General features: G+C 43.3%; 1 protein-coding gene across 2 annotated transcripts in view; it reads right to left on the minus strand.

Annotated features, from left to right (window-relative positions):
• Positions 1 to 2,760: 2,760 nt before the first annotated feature.
• atg9b (autophagy related 9B) overlaps positions 2,761 to 27,405 on the minus strand; it is a 29,858-nt gene continuing 5,213 nt past the window's right edge. Inside the window, exons 2-15 of one of the 2 annotated variants that reach the window (XM_035429629.1) lie at positions 25,075 to 25,221; positions 24,343 to 24,386; positions 23,352 to 23,416; positions 22,587 to 22,757; positions 14,708 to 14,849; positions 12,618 to 13,366; positions 12,158 to 12,311; positions 11,757 to 11,936; positions 10,873 to 11,121; positions 9,870 to 10,099; positions 9,594 to 9,696; positions 8,974 to 9,073; positions 8,404 to 8,569; positions 2,761 to 7,346 (exon numbers count right to left, since the gene is read on the minus strand). In XM_035429629.1, coding sequence (XP_035285520.1) covers positions 8,424 to 8,569; positions 8,974 to 9,073; positions 9,594 to 9,696; positions 9,870 to 10,099; positions 10,873 to 11,121; positions 11,757 to 11,936; positions 12,158 to 12,311; positions 12,618 to 13,366; positions 14,708 to 14,849; positions 22,587 to 22,757; positions 23,352 to 23,416; positions 24,343 to 24,386; positions 25,075 to 25,183 — 2,442 coding nt within the window. In that variant the 5' untranslated portion in view covers positions 25,184 to 25,221 and the 3' untranslated portion in view covers positions 2,761 to 7,346; positions 8,404 to 8,423. Of the gene's footprint in view, positions 7,347 to 8,403; positions 8,570 to 8,973; positions 9,074 to 9,593; positions 9,697 to 9,869; positions 10,100 to 10,872; positions 11,122 to 11,756; positions 11,937 to 12,157; positions 12,312 to 12,617; positions 13,367 to 14,707; positions 14,850 to 22,586; positions 22,758 to 23,351; positions 23,417 to 24,342; positions 24,387 to 25,074; positions 25,222 to 27,405 lie in introns of those variants that run through there. The other variant, XM_035429630.1, reaches the window with a different exon arrangement.

Genomic DNA, 27,405 nt, shown 5'->3' on the forward strand with positions numbered 1-27,405 from the left:
TATTTGACAATGATTTAATTATGACATTCTCCACTTATTCAGAAATCATTTATGTGCAACATGGCGATTTCTCAGCCGGTACTTGAGAGCAGTATACCCCAGAGCACTGGCATCACATGTGAACCCATGACCACGAATCAGCTACAGGTACTGTAACCAGGGTACTGCAAAGCATCAGTCCATTTGAGACTGATCCAGAAAGACTTGTCTCCACTATTATGGAAAAGTGACATTGCAAATATAGCAAAGATTTGCCAAAGTACACTGTGTTCTAAGGGTCAGTCCTCTTGCCTTGCTACTCTGTAAAGTGTCTTCGTAACAGTTCTCTGTAAAAAGCGCTATACAAATAAAATTAAATAGAAAAAAAATTAATTAAAGTACTTAATTGGTTCAATGAGAGCTCATTCTCATTCTTGGCAGGGGACTTTTTTAGTTTCTTACTGTGCTCTTGCTTGGCAAATTTACATTGACTATTTTTACATTTAATGGCATTTGATATAATCTTTTCCTCCTCTGCAGATGTCTATAATGTATTTGCTGAGGAGCTATATTTTTTAATATTCTGAAAATAATGCAATTTCTGTATAATTCCTTAATGACACAATTCCTTAATAACGCAAGTAATATTCAAAATATGTTTTTTTTTTTTTTTTTTTAAACTGGGTGTGATAGAAAACAAATTGCTTATCGATTATTAATGTCTTTCTTCACAGCATAAGATCCGGATGAGAAGAAGTAAGGCCGGCAAAGGTTCTGGAGGGAACAAAGGGAATAAGGGCTCTGGGGGAAACAAAGGGAACAAGGGCTCTCGACCCGGGGGTGGGTCCAGCATCGCTGGCAGAGACAAGGGAGACAGTGGCACCCGAACTGCATAGAAGCAGAGAGAAGGCATCACTAATCAAGCCCACCACGATTAGCACATCTTGTGTTATTCTGACTGCCAATCACTGAACTGCACCGTTTCGTTTTAATTTAGGTATGTACAGTAAAATCATATTTTGCACATTTTCTGAATTGTACAAAACTGATTGTGAATAAATACATTTCTGTGTTGATCTTATGTCTGTGGTATTTCTTCATTTCAGTGGAATCTGGTTGAATGTTGTGTGAGCATCTTGTTAAATTATTTGAATCCAGATTGTACAAATATTTTAATACATGTAAAGTACTTGCAACACACTGGAATACCATAGACCAAATTGCTAATTTCTGCTTACTTTTGGAATCCTCTTCAACCATCATGATGTAAATGTGAGTTTTGAAAGTTTTGTCCAGATGCTGATGAACATTCTGATAAACATTCTGATCTTTGTAAAGCAATGACCAGAATGAAAATCCAATCTCAATTATCTCAGACAATTGTTTGTGATCTGAACCATTCTCCTTCAATTTGGAATAGTCAATTATTATTGCATTTACAAAAATGTCAATTAGTTAGCAATTAATGAGATGAGTCGCTGTAGTATAAAGAGGTGGCAAATACCCATGCGGACCGAGTCCCCCCCCCTCAAGAATGCTATGGCCAACAGTGCACCAGTCCGTGGGACTCTGGCTACATGGTTTCAGTTACATCACAGACTAGTTCCCCATTGATAATTTTTTTAAACTGTTATTTGTTGTCATTGTTTCACCAGATTGCAAACTACTAGTTGCACTTTATCAAAGGCATAAATAGTTTAAAGCACAACTAGCAATTCAGAACTGGAAGAATTGGTAATGGTAACTTTCTCCGTACAGCAATTTGATGACATTTTATAATAATAATAATAATAATAATATTATTATTATTATTATCTCACTCAAATAGAGAGCAGATGTTAAGTGTAAAAAAATAAATGAATCATTAAAACAATATATAAAACAAACATATTGTGTTGGTGAACAATCTGTGGAATGCTCTTGCATTGTGTGTTACCAGTTTATTCTTCTGGAAATAAAACCTTTCAGTCTGCCGGAATCAGTGTCCCTATCAGGATTTGAATCTGCAATCTGCATCTCTATCCAGAGTACCACAAGATCACTTACTTTAATATGTGAGCTATACATAGAAAACAGATACATATTAAGATATTAAGTCTATTGAATCCTAGTTGAGATTTTAAGTTCTTTTCTATCTGGAAAGCTCAAGTTGTTATACTGCCCTCTTCAGGAGGATGTGGCGTTGGTCACTTGGGCGGTTGAGTTAGCACACAGCTCAGCGGTTCTCACACTCGGTCCGTAGGGACCCGTTTGTTGAGTTCTGTTACAGCCAATCTCTTGAGCATTTAAGGTGGCCGAATACATGTGTTTAAGTTCTCTAATATTTTTTTCCCTTAATTCTGAAATCGATCAGCCCTTGTCGTGCACCCCTGCTTAAGAGGGTAAGCTATCCCTCAAAACATCGGAAGTGCAATTAATAAAAACAATGTGTTCATAATTCTGTGTTTACAACAGTGGTGGAGTGAAAACCAGCATACACATGGTTCCCCAAGACCGTGTTTTTGAACTACTGGCATAGCTTACATAGTATTTCATATTTTCACTAATCAGTGGTAGCTGTTTCATGGGCTGCACGTCAGAAGTGAAAATCTATACAGAAGAGACACATTGTGAGAGGCCTGCAGTGTTCAGTTTAAAGGAACTAAATATTTTACATCATATTACTCCTGTTAAAATTTTTTTAAAAGGTACAGATACATCTTCATCTTCTGGCTCAATGAAAAAACAAGGATTTGCAAGGATTTATACAAGGTTAACAAGGAAAAAAAACTGAAACGAGAACAAAAGCAAAACATTTTTTATTGTAAACCAAATACAATATCTTTCAACACACTACATCCATTAAATACACACAAAAAAAGGATTTTGTCTTTTTCTGTTGAGCAACAGAAAACTCAATTGAAAGATGTTTCATAAAGCTGTCCTTGCATGAAACCAGTGTAAACCAAGCAGAATCTGCCGAACAGAGTCATAATGGCATGGTTTGTCTTCAGCAGGTGTATCTTAAATAAAACAAACAAACAATATATATATATACATATATATATATATATTAAAAATAAATATGAATTCCCAAGCACTTAGCACCTTGGACCAGTTGTTTTGCTTTTTAAACTGGTTTATAGTGGACAGGAAGATATCGGAGTGGGTACAGATAATGGGCAGGGAGATGCATTAGGATTAATGGATTCACTTTTTGCTAGTATACATATACAGAGACGACAAGTGCGCAAAGGCAGTACGTGCTTCACTGGAAAGAACATGGGATATTACATAATGAGAGCGAACCCTTCATTGCATTTTTATTAAGGGATGAAGTATGAGCATTGTATTAAAGGTGACCATGATAAAGGCAAACTGGTCTGTCCTGACCGTTTGCTACAGGAGCTGCTAACCGTGCGGCTGTTAGACACAGGAAGTACACAGAAGCCTTGCCCTCGCCTTGTCCCTATTAATATAACATCTGCTGAGTGTAATGGAAACATGTACTATGGAGAAAAGCCCCCCCCCCCCCCCCCCCAAACACTCACACACCTTGTACCACAACACATTTAGTTCAGCACTCACACTTACTACAAAAGCCGCAAAATGAAAACAATATAAAAACTGCTTCAATGTGCTATTTTTTTTTTCACACAAAAATAACAGCCCCTCCACCAAAAAAAAAACAAAAAAACTTAAGAAGTATAAATTGTTGGAGCATTCACAGGTTTATAAATCATGAAATGGAAGCTAATCTACTCCCTAAGGCATTCAGCAAAACGACTTCAAACAGGTGAAACAGATTCTACAATTCTACAGTACATGTTTTGAAGCACAGGGCTGCAGGCAAGGACAGAGATCTCTCTTTTTTTTTTAGGGGTGCAGTGGCGGCAACAAACAGGAAATAAATTTAAAAAAAAATTTTTTAGGGGGACACTAATAGTAGCATCCAATACACATGGTAATATTTGGCGAGGCCATTTAATGTTTTCCCAAAGTTGGGGGAGATCTGCGTCCATGAATGCAGCAGTGGAATCAATCACACATCCGATAGGAGAACAACGTTTTAGCTGCCTTTACCCATTCCAATTACCCTTTGCTTCCGGAATACACTTAATGCAAATGAATATCAACAGCAATACCCAACAATAGAGGCGCATATTCTTTTTATGTAGTGTTGCATGAAGGTTTATTGTCATTTTTTTCCCTACATCCTAAAAAGACAACACTGTGTGGTTTTCAGTTCTTTTTTTGAACGTAGTAGGGGGTTACTGGTCACCCCAGGTGGAGTTCTGCAGACCCCATAGCAACCAGTGCTACTTCCAACCACAATGCAGATTTTGTTACTTGATTACATTTTTTTCTCAGTGCAAAATGCTCAGTAAATGTTAGCTTAACACACAGTAAGCTCTATTTTTAACTCTGCTTACTACAGAAATCTAAACAAAACAAGAAAAGAACTGTACAGTTCTACGTGGTTTACAGGCAGGTTATACATTCAATATTATGTACAAACATCTTAATCAACACTTGCTATAGCTTCATAAAAAATAGAAAATGAAAGGGGATCCTTTGTACAATGATAATATTAAAATGAAAAGAGATAATCATGATTTTTTTTTTTGATCATCCGTTTCTATTTTGTATTGCTTTACTACCAATAAAATGCATACAAAGATAGCGTGAGGGAAAATGCTTGTTAAGCTGTTTCATGACTTGGGAAAAGTGGGGGCCAGTGGATGCGATAGTACTTGTGTGCGTGCAGGGGGTGGGGACACTTGGTTAATAACTTCCATGACATCCAAGTCACACCATATCATAAAGCATGAGAACACAAATTGCCAAGTGGTTTAACTCATAACAGATAAATCTGAAACATATAACAATAATTCAAACCAACCATAACAGATAATGTCCTATGTTTACTGGGCCGAGCAGTTTGTCTCAATAAAAAGATTCACCTCTCAGGTGCGTCTTTTTGTTCTAATTGCTGGATTGCATCAATCAATTTTTGGTATAAATACATTAAGTTTAAATTAATCTACAAATGTACCATATAAATACATTGGGAAATATAAATAGAAATATATAAACGTTTTTTGGGGGGATGCCAATCGTTCAGTTGGAAAAGTAGATTTTCCTGGAGACTTTTCATTCGATATAAAGGACTAGCCATTTCTCTGAACTAAGAGAACAAATGGCTGAACAAATACTCCAGGGACCAAATCTTAATTGTAGGCTCAATTGATACATAAATATAACACAACCTTAAACTAAAAGGCCCCGACTCTTCAGTATTCAAAGGGGGAAGCATAAAACCTGCAAGTTTTCTTTTGTTTAGCAATAGCAATAAAAATTGTGGTTAAAAATGAGAAATAGTCAAGCCTTCTAATGCACATAGTCCTATATGCCACCGTACAATTTAGGAACTGCAAAAAAATAAAATAAAAATATATAAAAAACATTGCAAACATGGACTATGCTCCTGTATTTGGGTCATCTTGGGACTTGGCTGTTTGGAAAGTGAAAACAAATCGAGTCACAGACGAAGATTAACATCAAATCAAGTTATAAATGTGCGGTGCGTGACAAGAGGGTTTCAGAAGTATAATCGCATAGAAATATGTTGCGAAACGAAGCCTCCATAACCAGTCAATTAGCCAGCTGTGCTGGAATTGAATGGTCATGAGGATTAAAGCAGAATAAATAAATATACAAAAATAGAAATAATACCTTTGGCATTAATTACTTTACATTACAAGCCACCCAGTGTGGGGTAGCTGTGGCAACTTCTCACCACCCTGTGACCACGTGGTGAAGAAACTGAACAAACAAAATTCCTAATTCGTTCATAACTTCCACAGACCCAAGCTTGAAGAAGCAGTTGGAGGATTTTGTTCCAAGAGACTTTTGACAAAAACCAAAACGTGAATGATGCATATACAGAACAAGCAAAAAAAAAAAAAAAAAAAAAACCAGCGACCAAATCAACATCCAAGAATTAACACTGAAAATCTCCAATCAGTTATACCTACCCTACTCTCAACAATGATATTGCCATTAGCAGCAGTACTCTGGCGACCCTGATGAACAGCACCGTCCAGTAGGAATCTGTCTACTCTAAAACACCCTCAAATCTGGCCCTGCTGGGCCTTTGTCACACGTAAGTACACATCAGCCGCTCCATAATTTTCTGTTGAGGTAGAGGAACGCGTCCTCACCTAACGGTGTCCTGACAAAGAAGAGGGAGAACGCAGGAAAAACAGGTGCAGCGCTCAGCTTAAATGAACGTTGTGCAATGGCCACCATTGAAATGTCAACACTGTGGAAATGCAGAGCAACGTCTACATTTCATCAATGTCTCGAACAATGAAATTGCTTTGCGGTCCATTTTGAGTGAGCGCTGCGCCACATTTTTAACGACTGTTCTTACTTTTTACATGTTAGGCAGCACCTTGACTTGACATCAGTCGAGAATAAAGTTTAGGGTTCAAAGAACACGAGCGGGCTGCCGCAGGTGAGGTCTGCTGATACTGAAGGAAAGGGTCGATATCGATAATTCGGTTTCTGCTGGTGTCCTCCTGACTGAGGGCGGTCGGCAGTGTTCTTCCAATGCCAGGCGGCACGATCGTGCTCAGCGTACATCAAACGCAGTGTTCGACGCAAGGGACCTCGCCGACTCCTCCTGGTGAAAAATCAAAGTCAGCCTCATCCCACGCACGTGGAGAGCGACCGTGCTGAAGCGAGCAGCGGTGGAAGACGTACGGGTGAGCGGTGTGCTGGTTCCTGCCTGGTGATCCCGTGAGCGAGGATGTTCCACTGGATGCCGAAACTGAGCTCTCTCAGCAGGGCAGACGTGCTTTCTCTCACTCTGGCGAGAACACACCTTCGATTCGACAGTCCGCTAGTCCGAAGAACGACCCAGACGCACGGGTAAGCAGACTGCGTCACGTCCTTTCAGCAAACGGGAAAAAGCTGACCGTGGCCCCCCGGAAAGAGCCTGACTGATGTCAGTGTAACACGAGGACGTCTGGAACACTGTGCTTGCCTTCTGCCCTTCGCCGAGGTCCAGATGAAAGTGCAGGGGACTGGGGTCCACTGCTGAACAGCACTCGCCCGGAGCTGCGGTGCTTCTCAAGCGCTCAGGCATCACAAACAAGGGGATGAAGAAAAAAAAGCTGCACCTCTGGGACGGGTGTGAGGTGGGGCGTGGAGGGCGGGGGGGGAGGGGAGGGGGAGGGGTCTCCTGCGACCGCACACTGCACTCGACAGACTTGTCCGAAAGCCAACACTGGTAAGGTTCGAACAGATGATCTAAGGCCACAACGTTCAAGGAAAAAAAATTAACAACAACAAAAAAAAAAAAAACGAAAAGTTGTAAAAACCTGTAAACAAAACAGAAATAGTTCAGAATAAAAAAATGTGTTTACACAGGCAATCAACAACATCATTTACCTGGGAAATTATAAATCACCAGTTCAATATACTTGGCTTTCACATGATAGTGAGTATCTTTCATTTGTATAAGGTTGGGTCTTTTGTGCTCAACATCTTAGTAGTTTGGTGGCAGTACAACAATATATACAACATATTTTCTCAACCTTGTTCCAAAAACATGCAATTTGTTAAATGTCCACCAGGGGTCTCTTTAGCCACAGGAGTGGTCTTCACAGTTACTAAGCTTTCTCCATCTTGTGACTAATTAACAATGGATCAATTAGGACGAGTCTCATTAATTATTCCATGTATATCCTACTGGTTACCCAGAGTACAGGGAATCTAGGATAAGACACACTCAGATGTTTAAGACTGACACTGAGCCTGTGAAACGTAAATAGAACACTATAGAAAATGTAAAATATTTAATTTAAAAAAAATGACCACCACAAAAAGACATGGATAATCACAGTTGCATTTATAGCAAAGCTGAGAATGATATAGAAAGAAATGAAAACAGCTGTACAGTTATGAAGCCCCCCATGCACACTCATATCCCTGCGGTATGGTACTTTCTGAAAGCAAAGATGCAAATTCTCTACAGACCCACCACCTGGAAGGCTACGTCTCAAAAGAAAAGGTTTTAAACAATGCTGGCAATTCCAAATTATAATTTTAATTAGAATTGAATACCAAAAGCAGGCTGAGTATTAAGAAGCTGTTGCACTGGGCATTGGTGGAGAATGATACTGCACGCAGGGAAACACGGCAGGTAAAACTGCTCCCTAACAGCTAGTTAGACTCACAGACCTTTTATGATCACTCTGCCTCAGAAGGGCCAATATCCATAAGACAGAGAGGAAGAAGTCCCACAAACATTATTCACTTCCTGACCAAAGGGCAAATGAGATCCACCAAAAGACTGAACTTACTACCTGTGTATTGTATTCTGCGGGAAACCCAAATGAATGCGGATTTCCCATGGAGCGTGGAGCATGCACGTACCCCAGGATGTTTAAGGCACTTCAACCGCTGCTCCCCACGTTCTGACGTGGTGGCGACCCACTGTTGATCTCCTCTTCCTCCTCTTCCTCCTCTTCTTCTTCCGTCCAGCCTCTCAGGGGGGTGGGGACAGAGATGCTTCCCGTATGCACGGGATGCAGCTGAGCACCTGTGGGCGGGGCAGGAGGGCGGAGTCAAGACCCAAAAGAGCCCTGAAGAAATCTTGATCGTGACCTCACCTGTGTCTCATCAACATGCTCCTGGTTTTCAGTTTTTGCTAATGCTGTCCAGCACAGCTGGATGTAATACAGCATTTAATGTACACAATACCATAGAGTTGCGCTAATAAAAAAGACACAGACACTATTTTATTAGGTTTTACAAAGCTATTGGCACTGTTAAAAAACGAACTGTAAGAAACCAATCCCAGCGAACAGTAGCGTAGCCCTATGATTGGTGAAAAAGCATCCAATCAGCAATTGTGGTAAAATGGTCCCACCTGGGTTGCTGCTCTGTGAAGCCAAGTTAGACCAACATTAGTAAGATGTTAGTTATTTTCAGGGGGTGCATGACCTGCTAGTCGCTGACCTGCATGGCTGCTCAGGTCTCTCATTGGCACCGGGGCCTGCCACTGCCCTGATGAACGCTGGGGCTGGGAGCTCTGCTGGTGGACCTGTGAGAGACCGAGACACAGCCGTTTCCACTGGGCGCAGACCAGGTTTTGATTTGTGCTCGACGTGCTCCACACTACACTTCCCATCAGCCCCTTTCCAAAATGTTCTATGACACCTTGTCTACTGAATGAACCCAAGTTCTGAGAGTCCCCTAGTCCTAATGCTGCCACTTTTATTACCATTACAACAATGACCCGGTTTATTTATTTACAATTCAACTTACACGTGAACTTTTGGGGATTCTCCTGAGGGCTACAGAAACAAATCCCAGTCCAGCTACACTAAGGCCTAGAGGATCTGCAAAGCACATACTAAAATATATGTAAAAACAATACATAGCTAGACTCTAAGATATAGAATCTAATCACAGGTTTGCAACAAAACAAAGTCTCTTAATGATTGAGGTATTTCTTCTTTCTATACACAGGCCAATAGTGACACACGTTTTTTTTCCCTCGATCTTTGCTGTGTGCACTTCTCGAGTTTGCCACACCACCTGACCGCGTCAGGTTTACTCACCTCGTGCATGTAAATGGCGTGGAGGCTCATCTCAGCAGAGGCAAACTCCGAGTGCAGGGTGGAGCTCGTTTGACTGCGGATCCGCAAGTCACTCACGTACATGCTGACCCAAAACAACAGTCACTGGTTTGTACGACTGTCAATCAACTAAGCCGCCAATCAATTAAGTGTTCAGACAGAGTGTTTCACATCTGTGCAGTGGCTTTTAATTACATTTGTTTTTTTACGAAAAAAATACGAAAGTGGTGTATTTGGCGGCTGCGTCGTCGCGGTTACCTGTCCACGGCGGTGCGGTCGCTGCAGTACATGGGGCTCTCGGAGTGGTTGGCCGGGAGCGGGCCGTGGGGGCGGGGTCGCGGGGGCAGCTGGGAGGCCGACAGCGAGGCCAGGACGCTGGCGGCCGCCGACGCCGCCGTGCTGGGCGGGACGAAGCGACGGTCGCGTCCCGGCAGGCCCGATGATGTCAGCACCGGGTGAGCCAGCACGCTCGCCAGGAGGTTGTCCGGCTGCACGCGCGTGTGTGAAGAACAGACAGAGGGTAAACGTAGAGAAACACACTCACGCACAAACGCAGGTAAAACCACAGGCAAAGTCAAATTCAAACACTGACTAAAGTCCTCAGCCTGGCTCTGTACTAGATGAATAAAGGTATATTAACTGACATTCTCTGTTTTTAATGAGAAGCTATTTTAATTTCTGCTTCACTTGTAATGACGGCTAATTGTTCCTGAAACCATAATGCTTAAACCCCCTAATCATGTCCCTCCTACAATCCTGGCAGATATTTCACCATCTCTCATGAGTGAGTAACACTACACTTGGCTGTCAAACTCTGTCAAAAAAAGTGACACTACAAAGACTGGCTGCAATTCAATCCACGTTCATCCTAAACTTTGACAAACAATTAAAAGCAAGAATTCTTTTTTTGTCTTAATAGTTTGAGAACTTGCCACACTGAGTCTGTGTTCAACTGTAAGTCAAATTTAATGGCAAGTGCTGCTTGAGTCCCAGCCTGAAGTGTCTGCTTCAGGCGGCGTGATCCTGTTATTCACACAGGAATCTGAGAGGAGCTCCACCAATCACGGAGTACGCTGGTAAACAGCCAACAGAACAACGCCAACAGCGATTGGTGGATAATTTCTGGCTTGTGCTTCCAAGATCCCCCGGCAGCACAGCCAGAATGTATGCACCAATCGCCACTGCCGTTGTTCCACCTGACGTCAGCACCGCGTCCTGCGATTGGCGGAGAGCTGAGTGGTTTGCGCGGCGCTGCACTCACGCCGGCCGTGGCGGACTCGCTGGACAGCAGGGAGGTGCACAGCGGGGCCTCGGACAGCAGCAGCTGGGCGGAGGGGCCGCCCACGGCGTCCTGCTGCACCTTCTCCTTCAGGTGGCTGATGAAGACGGAGCTCTCCTGCGGCGGCTGCCAGCGCGGGTTCTTGATGGTGAAGTGCATGAGCGACAGCTCCGTCTTGCCGTTCTCCGCCTGCTGGTAGACGGACGCCTCCGTCTGGCCCTCCGACATCCACTGAGTGGGGCGGGGGGGGAGAGAGAGGTTCGCTTTAAAATGAGGTCCGTTAGGGACGCTGCCTGTGGCCTTACCGCCGTCCCGACTCTCAAGGGTTAAGCAAAGACTGTCACGGGAGAAGGGTGTGTATCTGCTTTTTGTGGAAATTAGTCACAAACTACTTTGCAATTTACTGACAAAATTACATTTGTGTCTTTACTGTTGTTTGTTTCTTGGCTTCAATGGTAGTTGCGGGACCCTAAAATTACACAATGACACTTCACTGCCGTCACTGTGTGTGTGTGTGTGTGTGTGTGTGTGTGTGTGTGTGTGCATGCGTGTGTGAGTGTGTCCTGAGTGCTTGCCTTGTATGAGTGAGTTTCTTTGTGATGGCTAGTGCCCTATATCTGTGTATTTTCATATCTTTATGTGAAATGAGACAAGGATTTCATTTGTGCTGCAGTCCCGAATTCTCTTACAACCCTTCTCTGCAACATGGACACAGGGAAACACCAGTATACGGAACAGTGTAGCACAGAACTGGGTGAGTTCAAAACGAAAAGTGGCTGTATTTTCACTGCAGAGCAGCTACATCTGTGTTTGTCTCTTACGCAAACAGTGCCAACTCATGCAGGCAGATTAGCAGAGAAACGAACCTGGGGGTTGCCGTGGCGACGGATGTCCATCTGGGCGAATGAGCATATGTCGCCCACGCCCAGCACCTCCACGGTGAAGTTCCTGAAGAAGTCGATGATCTCCAGGGACTTGTTCCGCAGGAGGAAGATGAGGATGAAGGGCGTGACAATAGGACTCAATAGCTCTTCCAGAATGAAGACCTGAGGGCCCACAAGTGTTCACAAACATCACACCACAACTCACAGCACAGACGTTCTCTACCCAAACACACTAAACATGCTTTAGAAACTCCCATTAATAATAACTCTTACATAGACATGGTGAGTAACAGGATCTTGATGAGCTTGTGCTATCTGACAGATGTCTTTATTTGTGCCTCCGGCTGGGTGGGAGGCTCGCCGGCCGGACGGGTCTCTCTTACCGCTTTGTACTGGAAGAGCTGCGCCATCTCGTCCCGGGTCTCGCTCTTGTTGGCGTTGCCCTTCCAGTGGTCGGGCATGTAGTGGATGTGCGCCAGCACACACTGCAGGAGCTGCTCAGGACACCACACCATGTGCTCGTCCGGGATGAAGGACCTGGGTCACAAACACGCACGCACACACATATGCATGATGACCATTCATTCCATCCTTAAACCCCAGTGCTTGGAGTATATTATGTTAGTATTTAAGTATTTGCATAGAGACAGAGGAAGCAGTGTCCTAACAGCAAATGACTTATAAAACAAGGAAAACAGACACAGAGCTGTCTGAACAGTATTACACGAGCCCAGCAGAGAAAAAGATCTCCTCAAAATCCCCGGGCTGGGATCACCTTAGCTTCCCCTCACCGGTGTGAACACGTTTGACGCGTAACCCTCCCCGCCCACCCCACCTCCTCACCTGGTGATGGTGATGACCACGCCCAGCACGGTGATGGCGGTCAGGATGTGCTGCACGGTCAGCACGTCCTCGTCGTACACGGTGAGGGCGATGAGGACGGCCAGCACCGAGCCGGAGAAGAAGGCCACGTTCTTGGCCAGCACGGCCAGCAGCGGCGAGGTGAAGGAGTTCATGTACTTGGAGACGGGCTTGTAGCCGCGGCCCAGGCGCCCGTGCAGCTCGTGGTCCAGCTCGTTGAAGTGGCGCAGGTACAGGCGGCCGTACAGCGACCAGCGCCGCGCGCCCAGGCTGCCCGGCTCCCGCCGGATCACCTCCGTGTAGCTGAAGAAGGCGTACAGCACCTGCCACACCAGGATGAAGGGGCAGAGCAGCAGGTTGGCCACGCCCATCAGCAGGATGACCCGGCTCAGCTGCTGGGCCAGCTCCAGCCGGTTCCCCGCCCGCTTGTACTTGGGGTGCAGGTTCCACTTGTTCTGGAAGAGCGAGCCGGGCCCCCAGAACAGGATGAGCTCAAAGTTGTACTTGAGGCCCTGCGTGAGGAACACCACGTCGCCCAGCAGGGGGAGCTGCAGCTGCACGGGCAGCAGGGACTTGTTGACCATGGCCACCATGTAGTTCTTGAAGCGCAGGATGCGGTGGTAGATGTCCAGCTCCGTCAGCTCCTTCTTGTGGATGCACATCTGCTGCTCGCGCTGCAGGCTGATCAGGCGGCCCTGCACCTCCTGCCATGTGAAGTTGCACAGCTCGTCCTGCAGGGGGCGCATGGGGTGAGAGTGAGCACAGGCTTGAGGGACCAGGCCGGGCTGTGTTCAAGCCTGCCCTGTCAGCTCAAGGCAAAAACAGAGATAAATCTAATGCTCCATGTTCAGTACTGGGGCGAAAGGTACAGCACTGGATAATACTTTCAGCACTCTGGCCTCTGGCCTCCCTCTCTCTCTCTCTCTCTCTCTCTCTCTCTCTCTCTCTCTCTCTCTCTCTCTCTCTCTCTCTCTCTCTCTCTCTCTCTCTCTCTCTCTCTCTCTCTCTCTCTCTCACACACACACACACACACACGTTGAAACTTATACTGAATCATACGTGCTATTATGTGGGCTGTAGTATTATCAAATACAACACCTTCCTGTGTTTACAATGTTTGATATAAAAAAGTACTCCATATTCCATCTGGTAATATCTTGTCAGGGTGAATTTCATGAGGGCAGAAAAATCCAGCATAAATAACTAATCTGCCTTTTGGTGTATTGTAAAGATAGCTTTTATTTGCTGCTCTGAATAGGAAAACCTGAAACAACAGCTAGATGAAACCTTGACATTCTCAGTCTTTCATCAGTTGTATATCATGGGGGAGGAGTCATCACAGACCACACAATGATGCTACATAATTAAACATTAGACACTGAGACATGTCAGCGTACCCTTCTCACATATGTAAGCTGACCCTGCTATTCTCATTAGAGAGGGTGATATCTCCCCATCTGGAATGGCCAGCCTTATAATGCTCTCGCATCACTCCAGCATAGGCCAGCCACATCCACGCAGGCAGCACGGTGGCTGAAACACGTACACTGCTCTGATAAACTTACACACAAGCCATACTGTTATACACAATGAGAGCCGCACGGCATGCTACAGGAGCGCTAGCAACTCTCACTGATGACACCAGGCAACCTGTAGGACCGAGCGCCTATAACACAGAGGCACTTGGTAGGCCTGCAATGTGCCATTTTGATTATCTCCATGATAACGCATGCCTTCCGGAGACTTTGACCAGAGCTTGTGAGTAACTAGGGCCTTGCAGACTGCAGCTTTCCAACACTAACAGGGAATAGAGTCATCCCTGTACGATGGGTTTGTGTGTCAGCTAATTAGTGTCGTGCAACTCGTCTTTACTCAGGGCCTGGATGTCAGTAACAGTCAATAGACAAAAACCTTGAGCTAGCAACTGTGGCTGCTTCCTCAGCTGGCAGCGCCCATCTGAGCTCTGACCTCTGCCTTTAGGCCTGTGGGAGCCTACTGCTGGGACCTCTGCCCCGGCTCCACCCACCACCCGCCTCGTTATCCAGAGGGCGGAGGAAGCCGAGCGGTCTTACCATCCGTATCTTCAGGGCTTTGATGTAAAACTGGCGGATCTCCCAGTAGCTGAGGACGTTGCAGAAGACTTTGATGAGCCGGTAAACCCAGAAGGTGGCGGCCATTATGAGGAGGAAGATGATCCAGCTGTTCTCCTGGATCCTGGGAGACGGAGACGGAGCGCAAGGGAGGAGAAGTGAGGCAAAACGAGAAGCCGCTAAAGCAGACGGCTCTTTTTTCTCTCTCTGCGGCTGTCGCCAACGCTGGCATCGGCAGGAGAGAGCGGCCAAATAATAACAGCAATTACGGTGAGGGCTAATGCAGAGAGGCGTCTGACTGCTGCCATCGCTAAAAAAAGAACAATAAAATAACAATTTTTTATAATACTGTAACGTACATCAGCAGTTGAGATGGTTGTGAATGTGTAGTGTAAAATGTGCACATACACAGCACGACACATTTGTTGCTGTGTGTCAAATACAATGAATAGTAATGTAGTAGCTACAGAGTGAATATGATTTATGGACACAAATTATGAAATTCTGGTGTATTCTGTCTTTCATAAATTTGAAGGTATGACAGACAGAACACACCACAATATAATTATTTGTGATAGTTAGATCTCTATTTCTGATGGGTTCGTAGATCACCATATTGCATGTATATGGTACATATACATATACATTGCATCACACTATATATTTGAGCAGTACTGCCCCACAATGATAAAGCTGAACACAGCAGCGGTCGCGCCGACCTCGCAGCGCAAACACACACCGCCCCGCTCGGGGGGAGCCGGAGCCGCCGAACGGCTTTTAAAACAGGTGCTAAACGCTCGCTGTGCGTACACGCTGGGTAGCGTGATTTAAAGAGAAAGGAGAAGTCAGCACGTCCCCTCATCGGGGCCTAAAAGTCTCACAGGCCTCCTGGGGCCTGTGCAAAAGAAACAAGAGCTTCAGACTATGTGTCTGTGCCCCCCCGCCCCCCCCAGGTGCTACTCCAGACGCGCTACGTTAAGCCTCATATGGCCCGAGTGCGCTGGTGCGCTCAGGTGCTCTTCCTCAGTATCTCCCCTAATGGTAATCACGTCTGACAGAGCAGAATTTTCTCTACAAAATATGAAGTTTACTGGGAGGACGCAAAAATGATAGGACAACAGACGATCGAATATACAGAATGATTACAATCTTGGTTGAACAGATGGCTAGGAAACAATAAGATATGCTTTATTTGTTTTTTTAACTGCTAATATGAATTCTGCAACAGACTATTTGAATGTTGTCTGCTTTAACTGGGATTCTCAGACCGTGCAGAACCCATCTGTAAATGACACATTACAGAGTTTAGACACAACACCTGCGTGCACTTCAGTAAAAAGTCAACAGCTTTCCTGTGACTATAAAAAGCTGTTAACTCAAGTTTGAGCTGACAAGTGAGTCGCTCTTCAGTTGTGAGCTCTATGTGTGAAAAAGGTGCCAGTACTAGACACTGATTCTCAGCAATAATGGCAGACAGCTGAATAATTTCATACTGTAGGGGAGCATGCATAAACATAATGATTAAGCAATTAGTTTTATGTTATGCTCTATTAATGTTACAATCTTATCATAGTCTTTCAAACCAAGGGTGAAAGGAAGATATTTAATTTAGTTAGAAAGGTCCTCTGTGAATATTCCAAGGGTTTAGAGTTTGGAGATCACACTGCATTAATGTTTGTGCTTGGGGTGACTCCAGGGAATCCATGTTTTTTGCCTTTGTGGCTGAAGTACAGTCATTTCTCCTTAGAACCAAACAGTTTTTCTGCTGCGGTGTCCAAAACAGTGGATCAGTGTTTCAACATTCCCTATCCATTCTAAAGGCAGCAGAGAAAAGGGTTGTTTCAAGCACCAGTTACATGATAGCTGTGTGGTAAACTATGATTATATATTACAGATACAGCCCCAGGTGGTATGATTGAGCAGTGTGTTTCTAAAAAGAGGCAAAATAAAGCTTCCTGGAATTTTCTTTAAGCCCTCAGGTGTAAGATTACAAACATATTGTTAGAATGTTCTTAATAGAGCATTGTAATGCTGATGTAACAATCACTACTGGTAACTGAAATCAATAGAGTTCTAGAACCGTGACCATGAAAAAAACTTTACACTTTAAAGGTTTAAAAAATGAAATGTGTCAATAGTCACGAGGCAGTGTGTTCGCCGATTGTCATGGGGAAAAAGAGGCAGTGATGGGTTGCTGAGGAGCACTGGGGACTTTGGTCGTCTTTCCAGAAGCCTGCGCACTGACAATGTGGTTGATGAGCACAAGCTGTGGGCCCTTTCCTGCTGGTAACAAGCTCCCTTCTCATTAGGGTCCTACCTCTGCCTCAGACAGGCAAGGCAAAGCAGACCCATGGCATTCTGGGAGATTGCTCAGCTGTCAGGAAGTCTCGCTTGCAGAACCCTCAGATTTATTCCGAGAACATGACAGCTGCCACGGCAATAAGACTGGAAATAATTAGACCAGTGGCCCAGTCAAACATCAGGTAATTCATACATGTATTTACAAAATGTATGTATGCAAATGTACACTTATCACGTATACATAAGGCCACAATATAGGCCTATCTATGTAAGAGATATTACATTTTATTTAAGGGCAATAGGGAAAAAGCACTGTTTCTACTTTTAACAACCTGCAAACTCCACAACAACACTCGGAAACAGCTTTCTGAATTCCTACAGCTGACGTTTTGAACTATCCGGTTGGCCGCGATAGTGATTATACAGCCGTTGCGGGGAGAGTTAACCGCTAAAACGGCCAGAGAGAACCCCAGACCAAAAAAGGCCACTCTCCAGATACCGGAGTGTTTACAGCACACGGCCTGGAGTTGCGCAATGAGCCCTCCTGCATAGCACAGGAGCCCCCCCTCATCTCAGCTATCCAATTTCAAAACACTGAAATGCACAGAAAATTAAAAACAGGTTGGAGCTCCGCGGCATGGAAACATTTCTGCGCAGCCCATTTCACCCACGCTTCACGTTTACCACTTAGTATTTTCGCTCCCCTCCATAAGCCAACACACACCACATGGTTTATTGCAGACCAGGGCTACCCAACCCTGTTCCTGGAAATCTACCGTCCTGTAGGTTTTCATTTCAACCCTAACTTGACACACGTGAATCTACTTATTAGCAGCTCAATGAGATCTCACGCTGTTGAATGAGTTGTGCTTTGTTAGGGTTGGAGTGAAAGCCCACACGACAATAGATTTCCAGGAACAGGGCTGGGCAGCCCTGCTGTAGACGCACAACCTAATCTGATCTGTTTGAGTGTCACATTTGGAAAGACATTCACTCCAGACAGGAAGGTGGAGACTCTTAAATCCCATGATGCTTGGAGACAAGGACTTGCCTCTATCCCAGATCCTTTTCTGGGTTTCTAGTTCCAGTCCAGAGAGGATCATTTAATGGTAAACAGAGAGCAAGTCTTTTCTTTAAATGTGATAAGTTTAAGTCTCGTTTGGGACTCCAGATCACGCGGTGGCCAGCAACTTGGCCCCCCCGTTCCTTCGTTCGCCTTAGCACACTGCCGCTATCCCTTACTTTGGCACCCCCCCTTCGGTGCCAGCTGACTGAAGACATGCTGTTAAGGAAGGGAATGTGGCAACCCAAGTGTTTACAGTGCAAGTGATTCCTTTCAGCCACGGTGTTGCTTGCGACCAGTCTCAACTGCCACAAACCTTCCACCCTGCCAAACCCACAAGGCAAAGACCAAGGGGTTAGCAGGCTGTTCAAAACACTGACGTCACTCTGCCAGCTAAATAATATGACTTATTATATTAATGCACCATTTCCCAATGGATGAAGATGCACCGGTGTGTATCACCTATATCATTTTATGGGGAATAAACCCATTATGAAAATGCGTAAAACAAATAAATTTAAAAAAATAAATCTAGCGACAGTATATTTCTTTGGAGGTGCTCAAACTCCCACAACTACGTCAACTTCATAAGAGTGCAACAGTACCTTTTGTGAACAGCCAATAGTTATATTTTTGTCATAACACTAGAACAGAAATCCATAACGCATTTTGCACATGTACAGTATCCAACAGCCCATCTCAGCTACTACTCTCATGACCCACAGTTTTGTGGAAAAAAAACAAACACAATTATTTATTCAAATACCAGCATATTGTAATTAATATTAATTAATACTGTGCTTAAACAGTAAGCTGTAAATTGCCATTTATTATTACCTACAGTTTAATTGAGAAGAAGCAGCATGTGAAGATCCAATAAAGTGAAAACGTGTGTGTATGCCTTGGAGCATGGACAATAAGAGCTCTCGCTGCTCCAGGAAGATGTACAATTTCTAGCTATTGTTTCCTCTGTAATATTAATAATACTAGAACGTCACTATTGCGAAAAGGTCTTATATTTTCCCTGCATGCATGGTGAGAATATCCTACAGTATCTGGCTTTTACACTCCACCAGCTATCAGAGTTAATAATTACACTATCTCTATACTGGACCGAGGGGAGGCTTCCTACGAGAAAGCTCATCTTTTACAATGGAAAATAAAATGCACAATATTATCATCTAAAAATGATAATACCATACAGCTAAACACTTCCCTAGTGGAATTTTCCCAATACTCCCCCCCCCCCCCAGCAAACTATTATTTAATCTAGAGATGCAAACGGTATATGGAAAGACTAAGCCAAAGGCTTAATTACAATGAAATGCAAAGGTATTGGGACAGTGACTGAAATTTTGTTGTTTGGTTAGTGTAATCCAGCACATAGGATTTGAAATGAGTCAATGAACACGGGGTTAAATGCAGACAGTCGGTTTGAATTTGAGGATGTTTACATCGCCTACTCCGTGCAGGAATTGCACCCTTTTTGTACACAGTCATTGTGACACTGTCCCAAATTCTTTTGCATTTCACCGTAGGTCCCTTGAGCACACGCAGCCTTCCTGAAAGACACCTCTAACCGCCGTTAGAAGTTCACAAGTCAGATCTGATCTCTGATCTCTGTCGGCTGCATTCCAGCACACCTGGCACACGGCCAAACGCACACACGCATTTTGAGGATCGAGTTCAGAGCTGACGCTTACTTGAGCGGTGTACACGGGCCGACCCTCGTTGAGCAACACACTCTATTTTAAAAACCCGTATTCGCAAACTAAGGACTTTAACATGTGGTTTCAGCATCAGAGGACTTGTTGGCAAAACAACAACAAAACAGGACCACCAACTACACTTTTCAGTCAGCGACAACTGTACTGACAACACAGAACTGCCTCCTAGACACACAGAATGGCTTGAATTCTTTACTCCCATACCTCAGAGCGAACCAGTGAAATGAGTTTCTTCTTTTAAATCATCCGCCTGTCTTCTAGACACACAAAGCTACTGTAGGAACTATTGCCTGTGTTTGGCAGACCAATTCTTCACATAATAAATTCTTCATTGCCATCAGGCTATGTTCTTATCCAGCATGACTTGCACAACTTTTTACATCTATTTATACAGCTGGATATAGCCTATACTGAAGCAATGCAGGTTAAGTACCATGCTCAAGGGTCTAATGGCAGTGTCATACCTGGGAATTGAACCTGTGAGCTTTAGGTTACAAGACCAGCTCCTTACCCATTATACTACACTGCCACCCCTCGATTAACTGATTTTTATCAGATTCTTGAGAAATGTGTAGCTTAACAGCTTTCTTGTTTTTCACAGGCTAATAAAATGTATGAGAGGTTTTAGTCTGGGTTTAGGAAGCACCATAAGACAGATAGAGCCCCTGCCTTAGTAATGAATGACTAGTTTTTCTCCCTGAATTGTGGCTGTATCTCTATTCTTGTAGAGAATGTTTTCTTTTCTCAAAATTATACCAATTGTCATGACTGTAAGGTTACATTATGGGTGTCAAATATGAGCAAGATCTGAGAAGTCAGGGTCAAAATGATGCAAATAGTACTATTTATAGCTATTCATTTGTGATGACAGCAGATTGACAGAAAAAAAAACATTAAAACCAAACAATACCAAGACCTGAATAATAGGACACATATGAACAGGCAAATGGAGCAGGGCTATTGAACTCTTGGCCTTCATAAAGAAATAAAAGTACTATTCAGGTGCACCACAAAAACTGTGACTAAGTTCAGGTTTTCGTCTGCACAATATCAGCCTGTATCCCACAAGAGACAAAGTAACTATGCATATGCATATTTTCAGAAGGCACCTGCTCTATCCATAGACATTACATTTTGTTAATATTTGTTTTAGAAATAGTTGTGGGGAAAATGTTTAGCACACATGTACCACTTTCAGTTGAATAAGCTGGATAAAGAATAATATGTTGCATGCTTGGCTAGGTCAGGGTGAGGAGGCCACTTAAGGTTCTCTCCTAGGAGTGGTGCAAGTGAGTCAGCAGAGGACTTTTTCCTCTATGAAAAAGAATTTTCTGGTTTAGTCACCGGTATGTATGCTAATTTCCCCGACACCTGGATGGGAACACTGTGCTGTAGGAGGTGCTACCTAGTGAATTTGGACAGTGGTTCTGATTGACTACGGTCACTAATGATTACAAGAAGGGATTGTGATGCTGGTAACCAGTAAAACTTCAATGTCTTTTTTTTCCATTTTGGAATTTGCATATTAATCTTGCTGGCAATATCCTACTAGCACTGTGACTCTTCAAGACACCACCAGTCATTTCACAGTGCCTCCTATCTACATATTGTATATAACCATAACCAATCTATACATTTAATTGTAGGGCATTTTCAGTCATCATAAGTGACAGGGCATGGACACACCGAGCATTTGCAACGCAGCCTTGCAAAAAGCCATCTGTTTTGCCTGAGCATAGCACATTAAAAAACAAACTTTCCCTAGCTTTCACTGTCAAATACCAGTGGGATTCTTCCACAGAGCCTCTCTGATTTCAAGCTCCGACAACACACAAAGCATGCTAATTGATAATGCCCATAAAAAGAATAAGAAAGGTGTCTTTCCACAGAGTTCTCCTCAAAACAGGGCCTCTATTGCTGCCCTCAGTGTCCTTGTGTTCTAAGCCCGGAGGGCTCTCAAAAGAGGTCAGCCGCAAACAGACTCCTTTCAATGGGCTCCAACACTGAATCCTCTCGTAAAGACATACTGTGCCTAATTCTTTCACCCCACTCTCTGTGCATATAAAACCAGATACAAATGTACAGAATCTTCATTTAGAGCTTGTATAGAGCTTGTACTCATAATTTCTCAGTGCCTTTTATAGATACGGGTAATGTATTATTCAAGGACGCAGTATGTACTTTTTACAACAACAAAAAAATAACTATGGTAGAGAAGACAGCACTTTAAATGAAAATTACGAAAATGGGTATGTATATATATGGTGGCCATTGTAAGCACAGAGCACTTTAAACACTCAAAAATCAGGGAATTATTTTCTTTGTCCTCTATGCTACATTAGACTCACTACCATTAGCATGTGGCTATTAGGTAGGTATTGGTACACAATTAGGTGGGTAATGGAATTGCACTTACCCAAATATTAGGAATGTGAAGGTATTGATAGATTCTAGTTTAGTACGATGCATGCCATATGGTTTCATATCTTTTAGATATAAGGCCAGATTTACTAAGACCTTTAGCACATGCAAAACATTTGGGCACACGCAAAACCAATAACATGACCAATGATTGGTCATGGTATTTCTTTTGCACCAATCCTTGGTTGTGTTATTAGTTTTGCGAATGCTAAAATGAGTAAATCAATGCCAAATAGTTTTTAGCTAATTTGGGTACAACAAATCACCCAATTTTATGATTGTTTGTACATTGCACCTGATAAATAAAATGAATAAAAACAGATCCCAGCTGGAGGTAGGGTGCTCTTACCTCTCAGTGCACTGTTGCCCGGGCAGGATGGCGTCGGGCAGGGTGACTTTGTTCCTGTCCAGCGGGTTCTGGCTGTGTGTCGTGTGGTTCACTGCCCGGTTGGCGAAGAGGATGTCGTACTCCACGCAGTTGAAGAGAAAAGTGGTGAAAGTGACCACGAACAGGAACTGCCTGCATAGGGGGGCGGGGGACGCGGTGGGAAGCCATCGTCAGAGAAGCCAAATAGACGCCTGCTTTTGTTATCAGGGGGCCAAGCACCCTCTTGTATTCCTTAGTGTTATTATTATTTTTCTTCTTTAAAAAGTCTCAGTGGTTTGTCGACTTAGCTTTGTCCTTGTGTTGCCATTAGTGTAAAGCTTTGTTCAGCTGTGAAAAATGTTTATATATTGAACAGTGCTAAATGTCAAATAACACAGAAATATTTTTGTTTTAGGTTATCATTAAAATAATCACAAAAATACCATTCACTCCCTGGACCAATTAGGGGGGCCAATAAAGTGACTGCTTTTAAATGAGTACTCAAGACAAAACTTATTATCTGCACTTAAAAACCAATCCCTTAGCTCACTGCAATACTTACTCAGACTTTGATTTAAATGTCTGTTTCTACAAGTTCATTTAAAACATTTTTTACATTTTAGCGCTGTTGTGTTATCTTGATGTTATTTTGTATTACCATTCTGTAAAGTGCATTGTGTACCACAAATAAAAGTGATATACAAATAAAAGAAAATGAGAAAATGAAAAGAAATTCATAATACTTACACCAGTTCGAAGAACTCAGACAGCATCATGCAAGCAAAGCCATTTTTCTGGTGGAAATGGTAGATGTGGAAAGGAGAATTAAGAAAAACCAGCAGACACTCCTAGTGAGAGGGTTATGAGTCAACACATTACCTGATACATATTGGAAACCCTATCAAAGTTACAATAAGGGCTCTACAGGGCCCAACTGCATTGACATACAAGCGTGATTATGGCAAGTTTTGAGGGAAAACAAGATTTTTATACAATACATGTTCCAAAAGTGGTACATTATGGCAATGGAAACTTTATGGGGCACAGATGACAATAAACCACAGTGGTTTTTTTCATTAACTTTGAGAATCACAATCGAGGTCTTGAGTGTCACTTTTCAAAAGTCTTCAGGCAGAACATTAACAATTGTTTAAATTTATCACTAGAAAATAAAGGACAAATCATGTTGTGGATAGATAATGGCTCGCTCTGTTCAATAGATAACATTTGGGATTTAAAGGCATAAATCGGTTTTCCAGACAACGGCACAATTTATTTAGATTGGGTCTCCCTGGTACGAGAGCTTCAGGTTTGACGTGCTGCCTTTCTTTCACAGTGCCCTAATACCTAGTCATTTAAAGGAAAAAATTTTTTATCTGAGATGCGGCTCCTTAGAAATGAATCAAACAGCCTCTTGTCTTCCAGAGACGGATGAAATGGCTGGCAGGGGAAAAGCTTGCCGCTAAATCTCATTCCTCTCGGAAATGGCTTTCAATTACAGCCCCTTCCGTGCGAGGTGGGAGGGGCGGCTCCTTTATGGAACCGACGCGCCCTAATCGAAATGTCACAGCAGCCAAATTAGTCACCTTTTATGGAAATAAAGCGCTTTGCGAGGCAGACAATATGGCAGGGAATTATAAATTTAAACCTGTTTCTGGCACCGTAGGCACCGACAAGAGTTGACCAAATTAACCGAACATCACACCGAGAAATTGACAGATTTGACACAAAAGGATATTCTCGTGAAGAAGTTGTCCAAATTCTTTATGTGATGCCATGAATCTGCACGGAAAAATAACAGTGTCAATTCCAAGTAAACGACAAAAAGACATTAAAAAATGTCCTTACAAAACTGTGTTTGTACTAATTCTAAATGAGGTGAAGCATTACTTTTGTGCGTTATGAGTTTGGCGTTTATTGAAATTGATTTTTAAAAAGTCACAAAAAGGAAAACTTTTCATCATTGAAAGTGTAGGGAAAAACAGTAGGTAGACTGCATCGAGGTTCTGATCATCAGAAAAATAATAGCGTAACTGTTACACTAGGGCTTGGGTTTAAGGTTCTCTCACAATATTCCCTTTGTACACAATTAAAGGTCTTATAAAACTGGACAAATCTGCTTATCACAAAATTAGCTTCCTTTCATCAGGACACTTTCAGTTGATCAGCCTCGATCACATCACGACACTACACACACACACACACACACACACACACACACACACACACACACTCCCACACCACACCCTGCATGCTGTGCGATGTCATTATTGTTATATCCTTTTGATTAAAGCAAAAAGGCCTTTAAAGGAGTAGTAAACACTAAATCACATTCATTGAGTTCTAAAGCAGAGTATCCTGTCTCCATTTGATACATCGCATTAGTCCTATTGCTATAAAAAAAGCTTAAATGTGGAATGTGTGGAGAAAGAGTCTGAAAAGGGGCACGGACGCTCAGGATTCCTGCTACCTCTAAGGCCCTCCGGCACGTGCACCAGCAGGTCCTCCTCGCCGGGCGGCGAGTCCTCCTCAAAGTCCTCGATCCGCTGGTACTCCTGGTAAGCTTCAAAGTTCGCCATCGTGCTTCACATTCTCCCCTGCGCCCGACCCCCAGACCCTGTGTGGAACGAGACAAAGGAAGCACTCAACAACAGCCGCAACCCGCGACGCACAACACCGTGTACACCCAGGTACAAAGACTAAGATTAGGCACGTGCTTATTATACCACAAAACCACACCATTCAAAGTCAGTTAGTGCTCAGACATGTAAGATGGTATCAAAATACGAAACCATTGAAGAGCTTATTTTGATGTTACGCTGTACTGTAGCAAACAGTACTTGTAAGTTAGGAGCCAGTCATGTGTGTGGTCCCACGCATTGGTTCAGACTGCATATTTAGACAAAGGTAAAAACAGCCCCACCAGCTTTTACAAAGCCCCCTGTGGGGGCCTCAACACGGGCGTTTACCATACTGTACTTCAGTTTGAGGACCCCACAAAACTGGAATGCAGTACTCCCAGCAAATAATGCTCAACTAGTGGTGAGGCATCGACGTGGAGGGGAGGCAGGCGGAGGACGACGGTTTCAAGGGCATTCTGTAATTTGGTTATCAGGTTACGGGGCCATGTCATGTTGTGCTTGAACAGCAGCTGTCCAGGTCACGGCCAGAAGCATTCATGCACGTCACTATGAGAGCCAGGAAGCACAGCTTTCAAACTGCACTGCATTATGAAGGAAAACGGGACCAATCTGAAGGCCAGGAAGGGGCCATGTGACTAATTCGGGCCACTCTCGTCATGTGTCCTTTCTTGCGCCACATAGAGACTGGCCAGAGATTTTTACTTTCTTGGCTCACCAACTCAGCCTGATGTGGTGATATGGCGCTTGGCTTCAATGCGACCGCATAATCCAAGCCCACGTGTATTCCCTTTGGAAACTGCCAATCAACTGCTTGGTTCGGTAATGAAGCGTTTGTCAATTAATATAAAATCAATCATTCTTATAAAAAAACTTGGGGGACAATTGGTGCCCTGTCCTGTTCTGGGTTGTCAGTGGATATGGTTTGAGAGAGAGAGAGAAAAACAGAGAGAGAGAGAGCGAGAACATTGCGGTCTCAAATCATTTTAAACACACATCCCTATCCCTAATAGACATATTGTTTGAATATGCAAATCAAGACAGAAGTAGGCCGGTTCAGATATCGTCTGTGCCAGGGAAATTTATTACCACATCGTGGTACCGGAGGATGATAGCAAGAAATCTGGTAGCACGCTCGACATTGGGACTGAATATAGGACAGTAGTAACTGAGTCCTGACTGGGAACAAAGGGTAGCCTAATTCAAGGTCAGTCAGATGACTAGCTTTCTCACTGCAAACACACAGATGCTCTGTACTCCTGACCATGGCCTGAGCTGAAGTTTCATGCTTAAATTCATAAGCTTTTATATGTCCAGGGCAACATTATCAAGAGCTGCTGGCCAATGCCTCCCTTTACCTCAAACTGGAGTAGATTCAGTGAGCATTATAACAAAACCAAGAGACAACTGTGACAAAAGCACAACACATTACAGACTACGTAAACCTAGCATATAGCTACATCAAACTTACAGTTGGCAATTCAATAACAGTGCAGCCGACTTTTTACATGATTACTGGCCTCTCATTCCTCAGCTAACCTGGATAATACCATTCTATGTCAGCAGTCAGCAAGTAGGCCTAATCCTAACTTCAACTTGAACAGCAAGGCACTCATCTGGTTAAACTTAATAACTGAAAGCAAAGGAGTTCCAGAACACTATAAAAAAAAAACATTCCCTTGGAATACTTTTTCAAAATTCTAAGTCAGTGTTCTAGAACTCCATTGCTTTCAGCTACTGGTAGTGATTGTTAATCAGCACTAAACTGTTCAGTTAACATTCTGAACACATATTTGTGATCTTACACTTCAAAGGATTAAAAGCCTTAACCCCAGTATAAAAGTTGAAATAACCAAGGAGCTATGTTGGAACACACTGAACCTAATCACTAACCCTCACAAACATTGCTTGTGTGAACCCTTCAAATGACATTGAGGTATGTCAAGCTCAGTAACGCTGGGAGGCTGGTCCAGTTTTGTTGTTTACAAATTTTTCTTTAAATTCTGGGTTTAGAACAGGCTCCAAGCAAAATCCTTCCACGTCTAAGCAGATGTGACAATAAGCAAATGTCAACAAGTTCTACTTATCTCCTCATTTGAAGTGAACAAAGCACCACAGAATAACATCTCTCTACACATGTAAAACATTACTAACATTCATGA

The sequence above is a fragment of the Anguilla anguilla genome, chromosome 8, assembly GCF_013347855.1.
Source record: "Anguilla anguilla isolate fAngAng1 chromosome 8, fAngAng1.pri, whole genome shotgun sequence".
In the NCBI taxonomy this organism is placed as follows: domain Eukaryota; kingdom Metazoa; phylum Chordata; class Actinopteri; order Anguilliformes; family Anguillidae; genus Anguilla; species Anguilla anguilla.